At 52.9% G+C, this 19,205-nt stretch overlaps 1 protein-coding gene across 21 annotated transcripts in view; it reads left to right on the forward strand.

The window, feature by feature from the left end:
• Positions 1 to 19,205, forward strand: part of MACF1 (microtubule actin crosslinking factor 1) — a 137,325-nt gene that overhangs the window by 43,795 nt on the left and 74,325 nt on the right. For all 21 annotated transcript variants that reach the window (XM_071767530.1, XM_071767534.1, XM_071767535.1 and 18 more), the window contains 30 exons: positions 1,060 to 1,226; positions 1,515 to 1,627; positions 1,713 to 1,819; positions 2,427 to 2,546; positions 2,652 to 2,747; positions 2,995 to 3,122; positions 3,213 to 3,306; positions 4,041 to 4,195; positions 4,323 to 4,599; positions 4,962 to 5,090; positions 5,358 to 5,435; positions 5,553 to 5,714; positions 6,317 to 6,421; positions 6,963 to 7,058; positions 7,628 to 7,753; positions 9,851 to 10,003; positions 10,448 to 10,602; positions 10,923 to 11,049; positions 11,581 to 11,764; positions 12,184 to 12,353; positions 12,644 to 12,822; positions 13,014 to 13,152; positions 13,598 to 13,791; positions 14,334 to 14,496; positions 14,783 to 14,866; positions 14,972 to 15,079; positions 15,542 to 15,640; positions 15,802 to 15,954; positions 16,051 to 16,139; positions 16,345 to 16,480. In XM_071767530.1, coding sequence (XP_071623631.1) covers positions 1,060 to 1,226; positions 1,515 to 1,627; positions 1,713 to 1,819; positions 2,427 to 2,546; positions 2,652 to 2,747; positions 2,995 to 3,122; positions 3,213 to 3,306; positions 4,041 to 4,195; positions 4,323 to 4,599; positions 4,962 to 5,090; positions 5,358 to 5,435; positions 5,553 to 5,714; positions 6,317 to 6,421; positions 6,963 to 7,058; positions 7,628 to 7,753; positions 9,851 to 10,003; positions 10,448 to 10,602; positions 10,923 to 11,049; positions 11,581 to 11,764; positions 12,184 to 12,353; positions 12,644 to 12,822; positions 13,014 to 13,152; positions 13,598 to 13,791; positions 14,334 to 14,496; positions 14,783 to 14,866; positions 14,972 to 15,079; positions 15,542 to 15,640; positions 15,802 to 15,954; positions 16,051 to 16,139; positions 16,345 to 16,480 — 4,086 coding nt within the window. The remainder of the gene's footprint in view (positions 1 to 1,059; positions 1,227 to 1,514; positions 1,628 to 1,712; positions 1,820 to 2,426; positions 2,547 to 2,651; positions 2,748 to 2,994; positions 3,123 to 3,212; positions 3,307 to 4,040; positions 4,196 to 4,322; positions 4,600 to 4,961; positions 5,091 to 5,357; positions 5,436 to 5,552; positions 5,715 to 6,316; positions 6,422 to 6,962; positions 7,059 to 7,627; positions 7,754 to 9,850; positions 10,004 to 10,447; positions 10,603 to 10,922; positions 11,050 to 11,580; positions 11,765 to 12,183; positions 12,354 to 12,643; positions 12,823 to 13,013; positions 13,153 to 13,597; positions 13,792 to 14,333; positions 14,497 to 14,782; positions 14,867 to 14,971; positions 15,080 to 15,541; positions 15,641 to 15,801; positions 15,955 to 16,050; positions 16,140 to 16,344; positions 16,481 to 19,205) is intronic.

Raw genomic sequence — 19,205 nt, forward strand, 5'->3', positions numbered from 1 at the left:
GACAAAGAGCAGTTTTGTGTGTGATGAGCGTGTCAGGCTGGGGAGAGGGAGGTGAGCTGCAGCATACCAATTACACCCAATCCTCTCGCCGGGCTGTGCCGTGCCGACAGCATCCTCCGTCCTCCCCGCCAGCGGGAGCGGCTGCACGGCTCTGGTCCTGCAGGTCCTGCCTGCTGCCTGGCTGGCAGCTGGGACCCGTGTAACACCAGAGCCCAGCTGGGTGGATTTCAGTGGGGAATAAAGCAACTGGGTGTTTCTGTGGCGGGTGGGGCTGGGTGCTGGCACACCTTCTCCCTGCGCTGCCGGCGGGAGGGATCCAGCGAGCAGCCAGCCCGCCTTGCCTTGCAGGGCTCATATCCCCTCTCCTCGCCCCCTTTTGTCTGCTCTTTAATTAAGGGGAGGTAATTGGACTAATTGGGGAGCTGGGAGAGAATGGGGGTGGCGGCAGCCCTGCCAATCAGCCCTGTGCTGGTATGTGGGGACACGTGTGTTTCATCACGTGCCAGTCTGGGAGTTGCAGCCAGCCCCGTGTGTCTGTGGGAGAGGGGTCTGGGACCGGGGGGCCCTTTTGCTGGGGAAGTGGGTCACAGCACCCCTGGCACGGCAAAGCAGAGAGGGACACGACAGCCTTCTCCCCATCTTTCCCTTTGCCCAGGGATGGAGCTGGTGGCCCCTCTCCCAGCAGATCACCTGGATGCAGATGATCTGTCCCAGCGCTGTTTCCCAGTTTTTAACTCGGTATTTTTTTATATGATGCTCCAAGTGGAGCATCCCCCACCATGCTGGCAACTCTGGTGAGGGATGGCATCAGTGGTCACCTCTTGGGTGCTCCCTCCTCTTGATGTGTGCTGCTGGATGGAGCCAACCTTTCCCACATGAGCTAAGGGTGTCCAAGCATGCTGGGGCTCCTCGTGGTGGGTGCCATCCTCGTCCTGTCACGGTAGCCACATGTTTCCTCCTGAGCGTCCTCGTAGCAGCCAGATTTTGGACAAGCTGACAGCAACTGGATGTGTCTTGAGTCATCCCTCATCCCCCTGTGGTTTTGCTGATTCCTTACAGATCTCCGACATCTACATCAGCGGGGAGTCAGGGGATATGTCAGCCAAGGAGAAGCTGCTCCTGTGGACACAGAAGGTGACAGCGGGTTACATCGGTGTCAAATGCACCAACTTCTCCTCATGCTGGAGCGATGGGAAGATGTTCAATGCACTCATCCACAGATACAGGTAGGCAGGAGGAAGCAGTGGAGAACATCATCTGGGTGGGAGGAAGGGCTGGGGGCCCCTTCCCCCTGCTGTGGTTGATGGTGGCTGGAAGTGTTTGGAGATACAGGCAAAGCTCACAGGGAACAAAGGAAATCATCAATTTTGACCTGGAAATCATCCCTCCTCCAGCTGGCTGGGGAGTAAATGCTTGGAAGGAGCAATAGATACATCAGGGTGCAAGAAAGAACGCTCTGCCCTGGGCACCTTGTGATGTTTGCCAACATCCTGACTCTGGCATGTGTCTTGCAGGCCAGATCTGGTGGACATGGAGAGGGTGCAGATCCAGAGTAACCGGGAGAACCTGGAGCAGGCGTTTGAGATTGCCGAGCGGCTGGGAGTGACGCGGCTGCTGGATGCTGAAGGTGGGTGCAAGGGACTGCTCTGGGGTGATGGCCACCACTCTACCTGCTCCTGTTCTTCACTGCCTCTCTGCTTCTCCCTTGTCAGACGTGGACGTCCCCTCTCCAGATGAGAAATCAGTGATAACTTATGTGTCTTCAATCTACGATGCCTTTCCCAAAGTCCCCGAGGGAGGAGAAGGGATCAGCGCCATCGTAAGCATCGCTGCGGGTTGGGAGGCTGGGACAGGCATCTGGGAGGCAGCTGGTTGTTGTGGGAAGGGTTTGTGGGTTCCTCATCCATTGTAGCACATAGACAAAGGATGAATGAGGTGTGGGGAGAGGAAGAAGCTTCCCCATTAGTGTGTCTGCCCTGTGAAGTGCTGGTGTGCCTGGAAGGCCACAGTGTTCTCCAGGCTCTGCATGTTTTGGTCAAGCATTCCCCGGGAAGTGGTGGAGTCACCATCCCTGGAAGTGTTCAAAAAACTTGTAGATATGGCATCTAAGGACATGATTGAATTGGTATGGTGGTGTTGGGTTGATGGTTGGACTTGATGATCTTAGAGCTCTTTTCCAACCGTAATGATTCTGTGATTATACTCTGGGGTTTGAGCTTGTGGAAAAGCTGAACTGGTTTCCAGGCAGCAGCTTACAAGGAGGATATTCCTCCTCTTTCTTCCTGGGATGGCATCACAGCAGGGAGACACAGGGAGGTCCAACCCATAGCAGTTATGGTGGCACCTCAGTTCCCTCCAGACTCTGTCTCTCCCCCGTGGGGACCTGCCCTCCAGTGGTGCTCTGCAAGGGTGCTCTTGCCTTGCAGGAGGTGGATTCGAGGTGGCTGGAGTACCAGAGCCGGCTGGAGTCCCTCATCTCATGGATCAAGCAGCACACAATACTCATGTCAGACAAATCTTTTCCCCAGAACCCTGTAGAGTTAAAGGTAGGTCCTGCATGAGATCCATCTGCAGTGTCCCATGTGCTCAGTGCTGAGAGCTAGGTGGTGGCATTCCCCAGGGTGGTTTCTGATGAACTTTTATTATCCCAGGCACTTTATAACCAATACATACACTTCAAAGAAACTGAAATCCCAACGAAAGAGCAGGAAAAAGGACAGATAGAGGAGCTCTACAAATTGTTAGAGGTGAGTATCAGCGTGGGGACCTGGAGGCTTGTAGCTGGGGGTGTTGTGCTTGTCACAAGGCTGAAGTGTGCTCCAGATTTATTCTGGAATGGAGAAGTGGAAATAACCCTCAGGGTAAAAGAAGTGGCAAGGAGCACACTATAGGAGTGGAGGCCGAGCTGCAGCCCAGCTTTCCTTGCTGGAATTTCTCTTTCTATCCAACTGGAGGAGAAGGTAGGCCGTGCCATCCTGTTGGTGTTTTTCCCAGGTCTGGATTGAATTTGGACGCATCAAGTTGCCCCAGGGCTACCACCCCAACAACGTGGAGGAGGAGTGGGGCAAGCTCATCATCGAGATGCTGGAGCGTGAGAAGCTCCTGCGACCAGCAGTGGAGAGGTGAGTGGGGGGGATGCCCCTGCTCCCCTGCCCAGGGGGGGACAGCCCAAAGCCCCTCTCTCATCATTCCTGTTTCTTCTCTCATACCAGGCTGGAATTGCTGCTACAAATCGCTAACAAAATCCAGAATGGTGCTCTGAGCTGTGAAGAAAAACTCACTTTGGCCAAGAACACGCTGCAGGCTGTGAGTCCCATGGGTTATTTTCCCCCCTCCTACTTTTTTTATTTGTTTGTTTTCTTGCCTTTTCTTTTATGCCCCACTCTGCCCCTCTCTTCTGTGTGGGTCAGTGAGTTCCCCTGGACAGTTTTGGACCTCTGCTGACATTGAGCCCATCCTGGGGGGGCTACAGGGGCAGTGGGGGTCACATGGTGATCTACAGCATGAGGACTTTGGGAACAAAGGGGCCCTGCCATGCTGCCATGGGGATGCAGCTAGGGAGGCTGGACAGCTGTGGAGCTGCTGGCTTGGAGCAGAGTTGCAGTTCTGGGGAAGCTGGTTGAGTAATGGAGCTTAAACCCCCCCCAAATTGGTTTTATTTGTCTAACAGAGTGGCAGAAAGGGCTTGGGTGCAGAGTGGGAGGAGGTTGTTGGAGAGGGGTGTTTTGTTCTGGGAGAGAGAGATAGAGGGATTGGGATCTGGAATGATTAAACCCAAGCAAGAAATAAGATGCACGTTTAAGTGACTGTCCATGGGAGGCCATCTGTCACAAGAAGCTTTCAGTTCATCTGCAGGAGCTTTTCTGAAGGAGATGTCCTGGGTGTGGTGGGAGCAATGAACTGATGTTCCGCTGCTCAGATCAAGCTTGAGAATTAAAAGATCTTTTTGCTCTTAAAGGCAGTGCTGGGCTGCCATCCCATTCTCTCTGCCCACCTGCCTGGGGGTGGGACATAGTCCTCAGTGTCCTCTCTCTCTGCAGGATGCTGCTCACCTGGAGTCAGGTCAGCCTGTGCAGTATGAAGCTGATGTGGTCATGTACCTGCAAGAGTGTGAGGGGCTGATCCGCCAGCTCCAGGTGGATGTGCAGATCCTTCGGGATGAGAATTACTACCAGCTGGAAGAGCTGGTCTTCAGGTGAGAGGAGCTGGGTCCAAGATGGTCTATGGATGGAGAAGGGTGGTCAAGGGGGCTCCTCTGCTCTCTTCTAGGGAAGGAAGGGAGTGTGTCCATCTTCTCACCCGTGCTTTGCTTGCTCCTCCAGGATCATGAGACTGCAGGATGAGTTGGTGACACTGAGGCTGGAATGCACCAACTTGTACAGGAAAGGCCACTTCTCCACCCTGGAGCTGGTGCCCACTTCCACGCTGAGCACAACGCACCTGAAGGGCGAGTCCCTGACAAAAGGGCTTCACACCTCCTCTGCCTCCTGGTTCCGAAAGCCCATGACCAGGGCAGAGCTGGTGGCCATCTCCTCTTCTGAAGATGAAGGCAGCCTCCGGTTTGTCTACGAGCTGCTGGCCTGGGTGGAGGAAATGCAGGTGGGTGCTGGCTCCTTGCACCTTGATCCACTCACACCAGGGCAGGAAAAAGCTTTTTTTCTGTGAATAATTGTTTTGATGGCTCAAAGTTTCTGGAGAGCACTAACACTTTTGAGTTGTTTGGGTTTTTTTTTTTCTTGGGATTCTGCTGGTTAGTGGGTATCAGATCCTTTCAAAGCTGTGCAGGTGTGTAGCTTGTGTAGGCTGTCCAAGAAATCATTCAGTTTTGGAGCTTGAGGACCTTCTACCAGGACTGGTGTGGGGTTTGTTCCCTCTTGAGCAACCTAGCAGGTTTCCTTGCCCTTTTGAGGTGTGCTCCTGCAGGTGGAGAGGGCTTACTTGGACCTCTTGGCCTGTTTCAGATGAGACTGGAGCGGGCAGAGTGGGGGAGTGATCTGCCAAGTGTGGAAACCCAGCTGGAGACCCAGCGACACATCCAGACCAGTGTGGAGGACCTGGGCTCCAGTGTGAAGGAGGCCAGGATGTATGAGGTATGGTGACACGGGCTGGGTGACACAGTGATGGGCAAGTGAGGACATTGGGATCAATGCTCTTGGGGGTAAGGGTGCCTGGGACTGAGGTATTTTTTTAAGGATGAAGCTTCTGAATTGAAGCTGGGCTGGTGGAAGAGGCTGCTGCCCTGAGCCATCCTCTCCACCTCCTCTTGGCTCACAGAGAGCTGGGGAGAAGGTTTTGGAGGTGGGGTTTCCAGTGATGCTGTCCTGTGTTGGGTAACAGTGGTGTTTGTCATCCTGCAGGGTAAAATGTCTCAGAATTTCCGTGCCAGCTACACAGAGACACTGGGCAAGCTGGAGACTCAGTACTGCAAGCTTCTGGTGAGCAGTGGGCTTCCAGTGGGTTGTGGGGTCCATCCCTGCACCAAGCCTGGGGAGGGGGTAAGGAACTGGTGAACTTTAGAGCAGGGAAGAGGAATCACACTCTGTTGTGTTCAGGAAACCTCGAGCTTCCGACTGAGGCATCTCCAGAGCTTGCATGGGTTTGTGTCTCGGGCCACTGCTGAGCTGATTTGGCTGAATGAGAAGGAGGAGGAGGAACTGGCCTATGACTGGAGTGACAACAACCCCAACATTGCAGCCAAGAAAAATTACTTCTCAGTGAGTGACCCTGGGTCAAGGGCTGGCGGGATGGGTGGTTTCTTGGTTGCACTACTGCTGCTTTTGATCTGCTTGGAGATCTTCAGCTACCAACAGACCTGAAGTCTCCAGAATGTTAATACTCCCTCCCATGTCACTGAGCACAAGCTGATGAAAGAGCAATTCCTAGAGCAAAAAAGTGTTGCTTCAGTTGACTTTCAATCCAAAAGACAGCAAAAGATGAGTTTGGAGTGCTCTTGGGAGCTGGAGGTGTCTTTAACTAGCAGAGTGAAAAAAAAAAGGTCTGAGCTAAAGAGGAGAATCAATTCCTCTTTAAAGCAGTATAAATAACTTGATGCCTTTCCACATCCACACTCTCTGGAACTGGAGGGGTCCCCGGGCAGGTTTCCCCTGACACTTCCCACAAGTGTCTTGTGTCCCATCTGTCCTATGTGTTTGGTGCAGAGGAGGTGTCCCCATAGGCATCATCCATGGTGCTCCCAGGGCTGGGCTGGTTTCCCTGAGGTCCACTGGTGCTGTGTGTTGGGTTGGTTGGCCACATCCTCTGAGTGAGGGAGCTCCCCAGAGCCCAAATTTGGACCTTGCTTCTGTCTTTCATGCAGGAGCTGATGATGGAGCTGGAAGAGAAGCAGGATGTCTTCCGTTCCCTGCAGGACACAGCTGAGCTGCTGGCCCTGGAGAACCACCCAGCCAAGCAAACTGTGGAGGTGAGTGAGCACATGGAGGAGCTTCAAGGATGGGCTGGCAGCAGAACATCTCCCCTGGGACTGGGAAACTTGTCCCACCCCACGGGGCTGATGAAGTGTTTTATGGGGGCAGAAGAACCTCAGTGCAGTGGTGGAACTGGTTTATTCTGGGGAGTGCAATGAGAAGTTTGAGGCAATTCCTCAATGATTCCCAGCTCCAATGAAGACACGGATACACCTGGGCAGAGCAGGAGCCTTTCCTGCAGTGAGGGGATCCGGGGAATGGCCTTGGAGTTATCCAGGCTTGCAGGGTGGTGAGGCAAAGGGCTCTGGGGACATGTGTCTCCCTGGGGTTTCTCCCTGGGGTAGGATCAGACCCCTGACATCACTGCTTCAGGCTCTGCTGTCTCCTGCTCTTCCTGCATGTGTCCAAACCCTGCAGGTTGCAGCCAGACCTTGCCTGTTTATGTCCATCCCATCAGCTGGAGCTGTGTCCTTCCTGTGACCTTGCGGGGTGGGTAGATGCTCCTTGTTGATGGAGTTTGCTTTCTGTGTTCCTCAGGCCTACAGTGCAGCTGTGCAGAGCCAGTGGCAGTGGATCAAGCAGCTCTGCCTCTGCGTGGAGCAGCACGTGAAGGAGAATGCTGCTTATTTCCAGGTACTTGGGAGGGGCAGCCCAAATTTCCCTGGTGTGTGAATTTTGGATGCTGCTGCTTTCTCCCTTCGGTGCAGAGGGGAGGAGGGATGATTTGTGGTGCTTCTTCCTGAATCATCTATTCCTTTGTCCACTCCCTGGAGATCACAGAATCCCAGAATGGTTTGGGTGTGAAGGGACCTCAAAGATCACCCAGTCCCACACCCTGTCATGGGCAGGGACACCTCCCACAACCCAGGGTGCTCCGAGCCCCATCCAACCTTCAACATTCCCAGAGATGGGGCAATCACAGCTTTTTTGGGCAACCTGGGCCTGGGGCTCACCACCCTCATAGTGAAAATTTTTTTCCTAATTTCCAACCTAAATCTCTCCCAGTTTAAAGCCATTCTCTCTTGTCCTTCTAAGTCCCTCATTAGGGCAAAAGGGATCTACTTCTGGCCATCCGTGTGTCCTCGTGATCCTAAGGCCAGAACAGTGTTGGGAGCTGCTGGTTGAGCTGTTGAGATCCCTTGTGTGCTGCTGATGGCTCTGTGGCCTTGTGCAGCTTTTCCTGACCCTCTTTGCTTTTGCAGTTCTTCAGTGATGCCCGGGAATCAGAGACCTACCTGCGGAACCTGCAGGATTCCATCAAAAGGAAATATTCTTGTGACCACAACACGAGCCTGACACGGCTGGAGGACCTGCTGCAGGACTCCATGGTGAGTTCTCCAACATTGCACCACCCTGGGCAGGCAATGGGTGACTTTTCTCCTCAGGTCCAGCAGCATTGCTTGGGGCACCTCTTGCTTCCCTGGGGAAAGCCAGACTCGTTTTATTCCTGCAGTTTCATATAACCTGGTTTGTTCCCCCATCTCGGTCAATGTTCTGCTTTGCCTTGGAGCTGCTGCATGTGTTTGTAGGTGGTTGTGGGGTGCAGGCTATGTGTGACCCTGCTGGGGGGATGTGGCACTGCTGATGGTAGCTGGGTCTCAGCTGGGACAGCAGCCCTTGGGTCACTTCTGTTTAGAGGAATCTTCCAGGGACTTTGTGTCTCGGAGGGGTTTGTGCCTGCTCCCTGTGCAGACCTCTCAGCAGGTTCTTCCTCCTCAGTGCCCAACGTGGTCTTCATGGAGCTGGTTGTGTCCTGATGGTGGAGGTGTCACAAGGAGCCTGTAGGATGCTCCTCTTTCTGCTTTTGAAACTGGTGCTTAGTCCGGGTAGGGGGTGGTGGTGGGACGTGGAGAAAAGCTTTATCCAGATTAAATCTCACATTAATCTGTGGCTCGGTGCTGGGGGGGCAGAGCTGGGGCAGCTTGTGGCCTGGCTTGGCTGTGGCATAGCAGAGAGCAGATGATGTGATCTTCTTGTTGGAATTGGGCTGAGAAAAAGCCAACCTAAAAACCAAAGCCAAGGAGCAAAGGGTCAGCTGGTGTTTGAAACCAGGGAGGAGGGAGGGCTGGGGCTGTGGGTTAAGCTCTGAACCACCAGTAAGGGTGCCAGGAGGTGACATTTGAGTGTGTGGAGGCAGGTGGCTGCTTTGGCTTTGCTCTTCCAGCACACCAGTGGTCTCCAGTATGTCCCCAGTGAAGCTGGGATGCCCTTGCTGGGTGGTGGTGATGGGTGCATCAGCTGGGGTAGGGCTCACCCTCTCCCCTTCCACAGGCCTGGGGGCCCCCATCTTCTCTGTCATGGTCTTGGAGTTTTCCTGGTATGTTCTCCAGTGCTGCTGGGACACAGAGCAGCCAGCCTGGCTCCTGGGGTCCATATTTGTGAGCCCTGCAGCCATTTGGGGGGGGAGAACCTTGTCTGGGCAGCCAGAGAGTGGCCACAATCAGCTGCCCTGAGCTCAGCTATTATTACTCTTTCTTACCTATTAAGTTAAAGTTGTATTTCTTCCAATCATGCTCCCTGGGACAGGCACAGGTAGTTTATTTAATCATTTCTTCTTTTATTTTTATTTTTATTTTTCTATCCATTCAATTCTCCTCCACTGTCATCAGCACTAACTGACCCCCAGAGCTCCAAGCATGAGGGAGAACATTTTTCTGGGATCCTTTTTGAAACTTTTGCAGCCAGAATGGGCTGAGCTGCTGCTACTAATCACACGAGCTGCCAGTGTTGTGATCTGCACACATCTCCATTGGTGCTGGAGGCTCTGCCAGGGAACCTTTTCTCCTGGGTTGTCCCATCACTGAACCCAGCAGGGACTGGTGGGAATGGATTACACAGCACCTTCCTCCAACCAGCACATTTGTACCCAACCCCAGAGGCCTGTGTGATCACTCTACCCCTTCTCCTGAGATATTTTATCCCCATAATCCATCGTATTCCCATCCCAACCTTTGGTTTAAACACACCTCCATCCTTTCCTTTAGAAGAAGGAGCATGCTTCTGTGGTCTCTTCTCCAGGCAACTAAAGGTCCCTGGCTTTGGGCTGGAGCTTGTCCTGCTCCTGGCCCCTTATACCTCCCAGGGCTTTAGTTTTGGTGTCTGCTGTGTTCTCCTTTTTCCCTTTTGAAAGACAGTTTTCTCTGGTCAAGCAGCACAAGAGGCAGAGGTGTGCATGTGGCGTTGCAGAGCAGTGGGAGCAGTAGCGGAGAAATCCCCCCCCAACCTGAATCCTGTTCTCCCTTCCATCCCATCTCCTGACCCTTCTCCTATCCCCTTAGGGCAGCAGGATCCTCCTGATGTGTTTGTTCAGCCCTTCAGATCCCAGTGTAGCTCTTGCAGGCCAGCGTTGGGGTGGGAGGTTGAGATGCCTGGGAGAGACCTGTCCTTGCCTCCAGCAACCCACTCTTCATCTTTCTTTCTGCCAGGACGAGAAGGAGCAGCTCATTCAGTCCAAGAGCTCCGTTGCCAGCTTGGTGGGAAGGTCCAAAAGCATCGTTCAGCTCCGTCCCAGGAACCCAGAGCACCTTGTGCAGAGCACCATCCCCATCAAGGCTGTTTGTGACTATCGGCAGATCGAGGTGAGGGCTGGAAGGAAGGCACCTGGAGAGAGGGGGCAGGGGAGTAAAGCCCTGGGTGCTTTAGGATGAGTTCTGGGGTGCCTCTCAAGGAAAAGCAGGAATGGAGTGGGAAGACAGGACAAAGCAGCACAGCTGGTTTTCCTGGAGCAGATTTCCATGTCTCAGATTTATTTCAGGCAGGAGCTAAAGTCTTTTTCCCCACAGAGCAGGGGCTTCATCCAAATCAGCACATGGGTGGCAGCCAACTCCATTTAGCTTCCTTGTCCCTTTCTCTCTAAACACGAGTGTGCTGCACTGCTTGGCACCACACCAGGCATTTGCTTGAGTAAAAAAAGGCAAAAATATATAGATTTGTGGCAGCTGAGGGGAGCTGGCAGTATGGGCAGGCATGTGCAGCCCCTCTGCTGGTTCCTTACCATCTGGGGGGTGTTTGTGCCCTGGCAGATCACCATCTGCAGGAATGATGAGTGTGTGCTGGAGGATAATTCCCAGAGGACCAAGTGGAAGGTGATCAGCCCCACAGGGAACGAGGCTATGGTGCCCTCTGTCTGCTTCCTGATCCCCCCTCCCAACAAAGAGGCCATCGAGATGGCCACCAGGTAACTCTACTGTGGGAGTTGGGGAGGGGGCTGGTGGCATGGGAATGGGCAGATCTAAGGTGGGAATAGGTGAGGAGCTGGGGCAGAGGGCCAGGATTGGGCACAGCTGATTTGGGGCAAGGGAAGGAATCCCTCATGGTTGTACAACTGCATCCATCACACCACTGCTTGCAAAGGAGAAAAGGTTGTTTTAGGATCCCTGCAGGGATCTCAGGCACTGAGCTGCAGGAGCATCACTGGTGGGTTGGGGGATTACCAGGATCAGGGCCAAGCATGCTGGGGAGATCTGGGGCTGATAGACCATCTCCTTCACCTTGCAGGGTAGAACAGTTGTACCAGAAAGTGATGGCTCTCTGGCACCAGCTCCACATGAACACCAAGAGCCTGATCTCCTGGAACTACCTGCGGAAGGACATCACCCTGGTGCAAAGCTTCAGCATGGAAAAGGTACAGCAGGAACTTCTCTGCTTGGCTCCAGGGCTGCCTCACTCCCTGTCCAGGGCTTCTTTGGGTGGCTTACAAGAAAGGGAAGTGCTCAAGCGAAGACCAGAGTTAGGGATGTGAAGAGTCTGTGGGCCTTGAACAGTAAGAAAACCTGAGCTTGGGGGTTCTGTGCAAAATTACTACAGTTTCATAGAACCACAGAATTGTTCTGGTTGGAAAAAACATCGAGTCCAATCATTAACCCAGCTCTACCAAGTCCAGTGCTAAACCATGTCCCTCAGCACCACATCTACGTGGCTTTTAACCACCCCCAGGCATGGCATTTGGGTTTTTCCTGATAAAAAGAGGTATCTGAACTGTGCTGAACACAGAGATTGTGGACTTAGCATTTGTCAGGAGGTGGCTATGGAGGAGCTTCCCCTTTCTCCTCTGCAGAGAATATATCCTCTTGGCAAAGGAAGGTGATGAAGGTGGGGAGGGTGGTGTGGAGGAAGTTATTCCTGGGAGTTCCATGTGCTGCTTTGCCTCCTGCAGCTCCGCTCCTTGGCACCAGGGGAGTGCCAGCAAGCCCTGAAGAGCCTCCAGGCACACTACGAGGATTTCCTGCAGGACAGCCGGGACTCGGAGCTCTTCTCGGTGTCGGATCGGCTGCGCCTGGAGGAGGAAGTGGAAGCTTCCAAGGAACACATCCGGCAGCTGCTGGAATCCATGGAGAACGGTGAGCTTCAAAGGGCTGATGGATTAACCAGGAGCTGTGGGGACTCATAAACAAAGGATTTATGGGATGGTTTAATTTTCTTTTTTTCCCCTGCTGCTCGCCAGTTGATGGGGTGAGCAGCTGCTCTCCTTATTTCTCCATCCATCCAAGTGCTGGGCCTTAGCCCAATGATGTCCCTGCAGGGAAGGCTTGGCTTTGCAGCTTCAGCTTAACTGCTGAGTCCTCTCACTCTGATGGTGTTGGAGATAGGTTTAGGTGTCTGGCTGCGTGCTGAGCAAGGAGTTCTTCCTGCCTTTAACCTTTAAAAAGAGATAGAGGGTGGTGACACACGTGCCACAGCAGCACTGGGAGTTCCGCCAAGACCTCTTTGGATCCAGAGTTGTTTGAGCTGCTCTTTTTGGTTTGTCTGTGACTCGCAGAAGACAAGGATGAGACTGTTGCCAGGACTTACCTCTCTGAGCTGAAGAACATCCATCTACGCCTGGAGGAGTGTGAGCAGAGGCTGGTGAGCCGGATCCAGTCCCCGAGCAGCACCCGGGCAGATGGTGACACCATCCAGGAAAACACCATCCGCATTGCAGAGCAGGAGGTCAGTCCTGCTCTTGTGAGATGTGGAGGGGAGGGAGGTGTGGTGGCTGCTGGTCTTCAGCTCGTGCCAGAAATTAACTCTTAACTTCTCCAGGATGAATGGGTGGGTGGTGGGTGCATGACCCTGTGGGGTTTGAGAGAGGATCTTGCTGCACAGAAAGCAGCAAGGAGGAGGCCCCTCTATGTGGGCTCCCTGCTTCAGTTCATGCCCATCTCCTTTGCCAGGGTCAATCCTGCTTTTTTTCCACCTGCTTGGACTCTCCCTTCATGTTCTGTCCCTTCTTTCCCCAGCGCATGCAGGAGGATCTGCAGCAGCTGCAGTTGGACCTGCGGTTCCTTTCTGAGAGATGTTTCAGTTTCCTGGAGAAGGCACCAGTGGGCTCCAGCACTCCCCACTTGCGCTCTGAGCTTGACCTGGTGGTGAACAAGATGGACCAGATGCATGGGTTGTCCTCCATCTACCTGGAAAAGTGAGTTGGGACATGCCTTGGTTCCCAAATACCTTTTGTTTTTATCTGCCTGGTTCTGCTGAGAACCTTTCTTCTGGCCCTCAGCACACCTTGCACTGAGCTCCACTCCCCTGTGGTGCAAACAGCCTCACGACCAAGAGGATCTCCACCAAGTTTGGGTGTCATTGTGCTGCTTCTGTTTGGTTTGCCAGGTTGAAGACTGTTGATGTTATTGTTCGAAACACCCAAGGAGCAGAATCTCTGGTCAAAGGCTATGAGGTTAAGCTGAGCCAAGAGGAGGCAGTTCCTGCTGACCTGGGAGCTATTCAGATGCACAGAACAGCCTTACAGGTGGGTGCTCTTCCCTTCCCAAGGTGGGCAGGTAGAAACCTATCAATGTTTTGGCATTTGTTGAGCAGGGTTCTTCTCTTTCTCCACTGAATATGTCTGGGGGCCTCGGTGTAGAGGATTTTGTGCTGCTGGTGTGATCCCATATCTATTTGTTTAAAGTGAAGGAGCTGCTGTGGCTTGGTGCTCTCCCTTGGCACACATGAGCAGCTTGGCAGCTTCATGTTCTGTTGCTGCAGGACGAGGGCTGAAACCATCTGAAACTTGCTCCCAGCTGGGCACTCGGTCCCCTCCATTTTGCACCTCCTGTAATTAGCCAGTTCTTTGCACGTTGAGGAAAGCAGGAAGATAAACCTCTTGCCAGCTCCGGGCAGGGGCCATCTCTACCCTAATGTGCCTTTGCTTTCCCATGTCACTGAGCTGGGGCTGTCTCTTGCTGGGTTTGCAGCAATGGCTGGAGGATGTGAAGGACAAGAACTCCATCTTCTCCACGCTGGAGGAGGAGATGGCGAAGGCGAAGGCGGTTGGAGAGCGGCTGTTCCGGCTGAGGCAGGAGCGCAGCATCGACCTGGAGCGGTACCAGGAGAAGGGGACCCAGCTCTGGGAGCGCTGGCAGAGGGTCTGTGCCCAGATTGAGACCCGGTGAGGAACCTCCTGCCTCCTTTTTGGGCTTTTGCCTCCATGCTTCATCTAAGTTACAGAATCTTTCTGGTTGGAAAAGGCCTTTAAGATCATCGGGTCCAACCATTAACCCAAGTCTAGTGCTAAACCATGTCCCTCAGCCCCACATCTACCACCCACATCTACCTCTAACCACCTCCAGGGGTGGTGATGCTCCCTGGGCACCCTGGGCCAGTGTTTGATAACCCTTTCAGTGAAAAACTTTCTTCTAATAACCAATCTAAACCTCCCATGGCACAACTTGAAGCCATTTCCTCTTGTTACTAGGAAAAAAAGACCAACCCCCCCTGTTGCCAACCACCTTTCAGGGAGCTGTAAAGAGTGAGGTCTCCCCTCAGCCTCCTTTGCTCCTGGCTGAACACCCCCAGATCCCTCAGTGATCTTGGCTCAGCCTTGTTCACACTGATACTTTTCCAGATGGACTTCCCTCTGGTGGTTGGAATATCCCTCTGGCCTTCGGTGGCAATTTTTCCTCCTCTTATTTTTCCTGCTCTTTCTCTCAGCCACACGGAGCTGGAGAGCATCCAGGAGGTGCTGAGTGATTACAAGCAGTGTCACAGTGCCCTGATCCAGTGGATTGAGGAGATCACAGTCCAGCAGGAGCTGATGAAGCCCGGGCAGGCAGAGGACAGCCGTGTGCTGTCAGAGCAGCTGAGCCAGCAAACGGTAAGGCAGGACCTCATGATGTGGTGTGTCCTTTCTTTGGTTTTTACTAGAACCTTTTCAGCTGTCAGCTTGAAAATATGAAATACAGGGCTGGGGGGAGAAGAGGCTGAAGGCCTGAGCTGTGGGTGAGAAGTGGGGAAGTTCTGTTTAGCTTGAGGTGGAGATGGGACCTCGCATAAAAAAATTGAAGTGGATAAAGACTTAATCCAAAAGGGGAGGATGAAATTCAGCTCACCACCTGCAGCAACTGTCCTGACAATTGGTTCTGCTTTGAATTTTGTTGAAGGCTTTGGCTGCAGAAATTGAGAAAAATCAAGCCAAGCTGGACCAGTGTCAGAAATTCTCCCAGCAATACTCGGCTGCCGTGAAGGTAACAGATCCCCCCTGCACCCCAAGGCTGGCTGGGCACCAACAGCCCCAGCAGAGTTTGTACCTCACGTGTTCCATGTCTCTCCACCCCTGGTTGTGTTTGCAGGACTACGAGCTGCAGCTCATGACCTACAGGGCCTTTGTGGAGTCCCAGCAGAAGTCTCCCATGAAACGCCGGCGCATGCTCTCCTCCTCGGATGCCATCACCCAGGAGGTAGGAGCCCTCCCACCCACCCAACCTTGAGAAGAAGAAATTGTGCCTGAAGGAGGTTCTCCAACTCCTGAGCAATCTCTGTGAAATGGGCTCCTTGCTGCTGAGCTTTCATGTATAAATCATATAGAATCCTAGAGTGGTTTGGGTTGGAAGGGACCTCTGAAGGTCATCTAGTCCAACCCCCCTACAGTAAGCAGGGACACCCTCAACTAGAGGGTTGCTCAGAGCCTCCTCAAGCATCACCTTGGATATCTCCAGGGATGAGGCCTCAACCACCTCCCTGGGAAATACAGCTGATAAATATGAAATATAATATTAAACAATATTAATATTAAAAACTAGAAGAATAACTAGGGGCTTCCCAAGCAGGAGAGGGTGCATCTATGTGATCTGCTGGGAGATGCATCACTCTGGAGCCACTGGTGGTGACTGTGCCCCATTTCTCCCTCTCTCCCTTCCCAGTTCATGGATTTGAGGACTCGCTACACAGCCCTGGTGACACTGACCACACAGCATGTGAAGTACATCAGTGATGCTCTGCGGCGGCTGGAGGAGGAGGAGGTGAGGGTGCTGTGTGGAGCTGAACCCTTCAAAACACTCATATTCCTTGCTCAAGGATGCTCGTCCACGTTGAGGACACATCTTGGGCACTGGTCCTGAGAGCTTTTAGAGATCTGGGACTCCTGTGATGTGGTTTATCTTCCTTCCTCCTCTGTTTGCAGAAAGTAGTGGAGGAGGAGAGGCAGGAGCATGTGGACAAGGTGAAGGAACTCCTGGGCTGGACCCTGGGTTTAAAGCAGAGTGTGCAGAGCAAGCTGGGTGCTGCTGGGAGCAGGGACTTGGGTGACATCAAGAAATCCATCTCAGAGCAGCAGGTAAACCAGGGACAACCTCCAGGCTCTTTATTTAACTTCTGCTTGTTTTCTACAGCTGATTAAAGCTTCTTTTCTTTCCTTTTTTTTTCCTGACAGGCCCTGAATGAGGAGCTGGCTGCCAAGAAGGAGCAGATCTCTGAGGCTATCAAAACTTCACAAATCTTCCTGGCAAAACACAGCCACAAGTGAGTGTGGCCCCAGGAGGGAACAGATAGGGAGATGAGGGACCTCAGAGTTGGCACTGGTGGCATCTCTGGGGCCATCCAGTGCTGTTAAAACCAGTGCTGAGCTCATGTGACAGTTCTCTTTTTTCATACCTGCAACAAGAGCTGTGCCATACACAGCCCAGGCTGTGCAGTTCCCCTGAGGGATTTCTCCTTCCCTTTGCAGGCTTTCTCATTCAGAGAAGGACCAGATCTCTGCTCAGATCAGTGCCCTCAGGGAGACCTACCAGGAGCTCTGCAGTGACTCCACGGAGCAGCTCCAGCAGCTTCAGAGCCAGCTGGCTCAGGAGACAGAGCACAAGGTACTGGTTGCCACTTGGTCCTGTGCCTGCACGGACACAGAGCACTCCTCAGGGTGTGAAAAAAAGTTTTCCTTGGTTATGTGTCTCATGGCCACCAGCCACTCACAGCCCATCAACTTTCTTACTTGCACGTGGTTGCCCTCCCTTCTCTTCCATTCATGCATCATCCAAAGCTTCCTACCCAGGCTGGTTCCAGCTCGATGGGGAAGCTGTCCTTAGAAATGGTTTTTCTCAGAGCTCTGCCCTAAGCACAAGGTTGGTTTGTTCATGTGGTGGGCAGGGATGTAGATGGACTTCAGTCCTGGAAAGGGTCCCCTTAGCAAATCTGTGTCCTTTGAGAAAGGTCCTCTCAGTGCTTTGACTTCAGATGGCTCCTTCTCACCAGGAGGCAGAAGGAGGTGGGGTCTGCAGAAACTTGCTTGTGTGGTCTCCTATATCTCAGAGGGGCTTTTGAGAGGTTTGTCTCATCTGGGGCTGAATGAAGTTGCTCTCCCCAGGGGAAGGCAATGGCATCTTTCACGCCCTCAGCTGACCTGGAAGACCTTCCTGGACCTGTACCTGGTCCCATTCCCTGTTCAGACCCCCCAGTGCTCCCCCCAGTCCCCATTTCTCCCACTGGGTCAGACGGGCTGGCACTGCATCCTTATTGCCTGTTCCCAGCTGTCTTTGGTCATCCCCAGATATCCTTGTACGTGCCATATAAATGTTTATACATGTGTCAGTGGATTTATTTGTGTGTTTGCTTGCTGCCTCCCTGTACCCTGAAGCAACAGCCTGCTCGGGTCCTGACGCCCTGTTTGGCTGTCAGGTTGGTGGGTGAAGCCCTGCTCGAGCTGCTCACAGGAAGAGAATGACAGAACTGCCTGTTTGCCTGCCCAGCTTTTACCTAGATGGCAGCAATTTCCTCCAAATTGGTCTTTATAGCACATTTTGGGTGTCTCAGTGCAGTAAACACTCTCTATCACAAGTCCTTCAGCCCTCATGCTGGCAGCAGAAAGCTGGCAGGGAGCAAACAGGCTCATTAGTCACTGCTAAGCTGCCAGGAGAGGAGCTGAGAGCAACCTCCATGGGAAGGATGCTTTTTCCTTCCCTTTTCCTCCCTCCTGGGCAGGAATATTATTTTAGAGCAAAATCTTCTCCAGGGCTCTCTGGGCTGGTTTTGTATGGCATGAGCATGTTTTGGGGCTGGAATGGTTTTCACTCACGCTCTCGACCAAGCCCAGGAACCAAACCAGGAGCAGGCAGCAGGGCTTGGCTGGACATCCCATCTCTAAGATGATCCTGGTGCTGTGCAGTTGCTTCACTGTAGAGGGAGCATGAGGAACTCTTTAACATTTGCTTGCTGGAACCATCCAACTGTCAGAGAGAAGTTATAAAAGACCAGAAATGCAAAGCAGAACGCGCTAAATTGAGCATGATGTGTCCCTGTATGGTTTGTGTTTCATGTCAACTGTTTTTAAAGATTAACTGACATCCTTGCTTACAAGTTTAACTAACCCTCCGGGATTTAAACAAACAAAACCACACAAAGTGCAAGAGGATGGACCTGTGTGGGGGGTTCTTTTTGCAAACAAAACCCAGTCGCATGCTGGACGCTAACACCAAGCTTTACACTGTGTGTGATACGGCTGAAACTGCTCCATAAGGCTCTGTCTTTAACTGCTCAAGGCACACCCTGCAACTCGGGTAAGTAAAAGCCTTTTACTCCACTTCTCCACTTCCCTCCCAGCTCCCTTTTTAGCTTTCTTTTTTTCTTCCCCTCCTTCTCTGTCTTTCCACGCCTGGTTCATCTCTGAACGTGCATGCCTGAGGCTGGCAGTGGTGGTGGAGAGCTGAGGTGTTGCCAGCCGGTTCACCCTGTCCCCTCAGGGCTGTGGGGGACCTGCAAACCAGCCTGGTGGAGGCCACGTCCTGCTGGGCCAGAGCTCCAACCCCCCAGCCACCAGTGCTTTTAGCCTCACCCATAAAAAAATAAATCAGGGACTGTTGGGCATGCAAAAGGAATTTGTTCCACAATCCCAATTCCCTCCTTCCTATCTCTGCAAAAATCTTGTAGTGCTTGGGTCAATCTTATGCCCAGTCAGGGACTGGGAGAAACCCAAAAGTCCAAAGACCTGTTAATCTTCATCATCTATCACCCTGCCTCTGGGGATACCAAGGAGAAAAGCCTCCCCAGTAGATGGTCTGGTCCCAGCTTCTCACTGTTTCCATGCTGGGACCTCCAGCTTGTTGTATTTCTCCCCTTGCTCAGTCTGAACAGCATGGCCATCTCGAGGTGCCAGGGCCAGTGGCCATGCTGCCCAACATGTAGAGCTCCTGCCCTCTGCATGGCCTGGCTGAGGGGCTGCTCCATGGCACAGGGGGGCTGTGGTGTTCCCCAGCCATCCTGACACTGGAGATCTGCTTGGGAAGCACAGGATGGAAAGCATGGCAGGAGGCAAGGTGGCAGCTGAGCTGGGAGGTGTTCCTAGGTAGCCCATCTTTGGGGTTTTTTTTTCTCCTCTGTGAAGACCCAGGGGAATCTGTGGTGTCTTTACTTTTTAAAACTGGAGTTGCTGAATGGCTTTGGTGTGCTTGTTGGTCTCCTTCCCTCTGTTTCTCCATGGAGCATTAGGAGAACTTCTGGGTTTTGCTGCTTGCTGCTTTGCTGCGTTACTGGTGGTGGATGTTGGAAATATCTCAGTGGTGTCCTGGGTGATGGGCTGGAGGAACATGAAACTCACAG

This window comes from Heliangelus exortis, chromosome 24 (assembly GCF_036169615.1).
Source record: "Heliangelus exortis chromosome 24, bHelExo1.hap1, whole genome shotgun sequence".
Lineage (NCBI taxonomy): Eukaryota > Metazoa > Chordata > Aves > Apodiformes > Trochilidae > Heliangelus > Heliangelus exortis.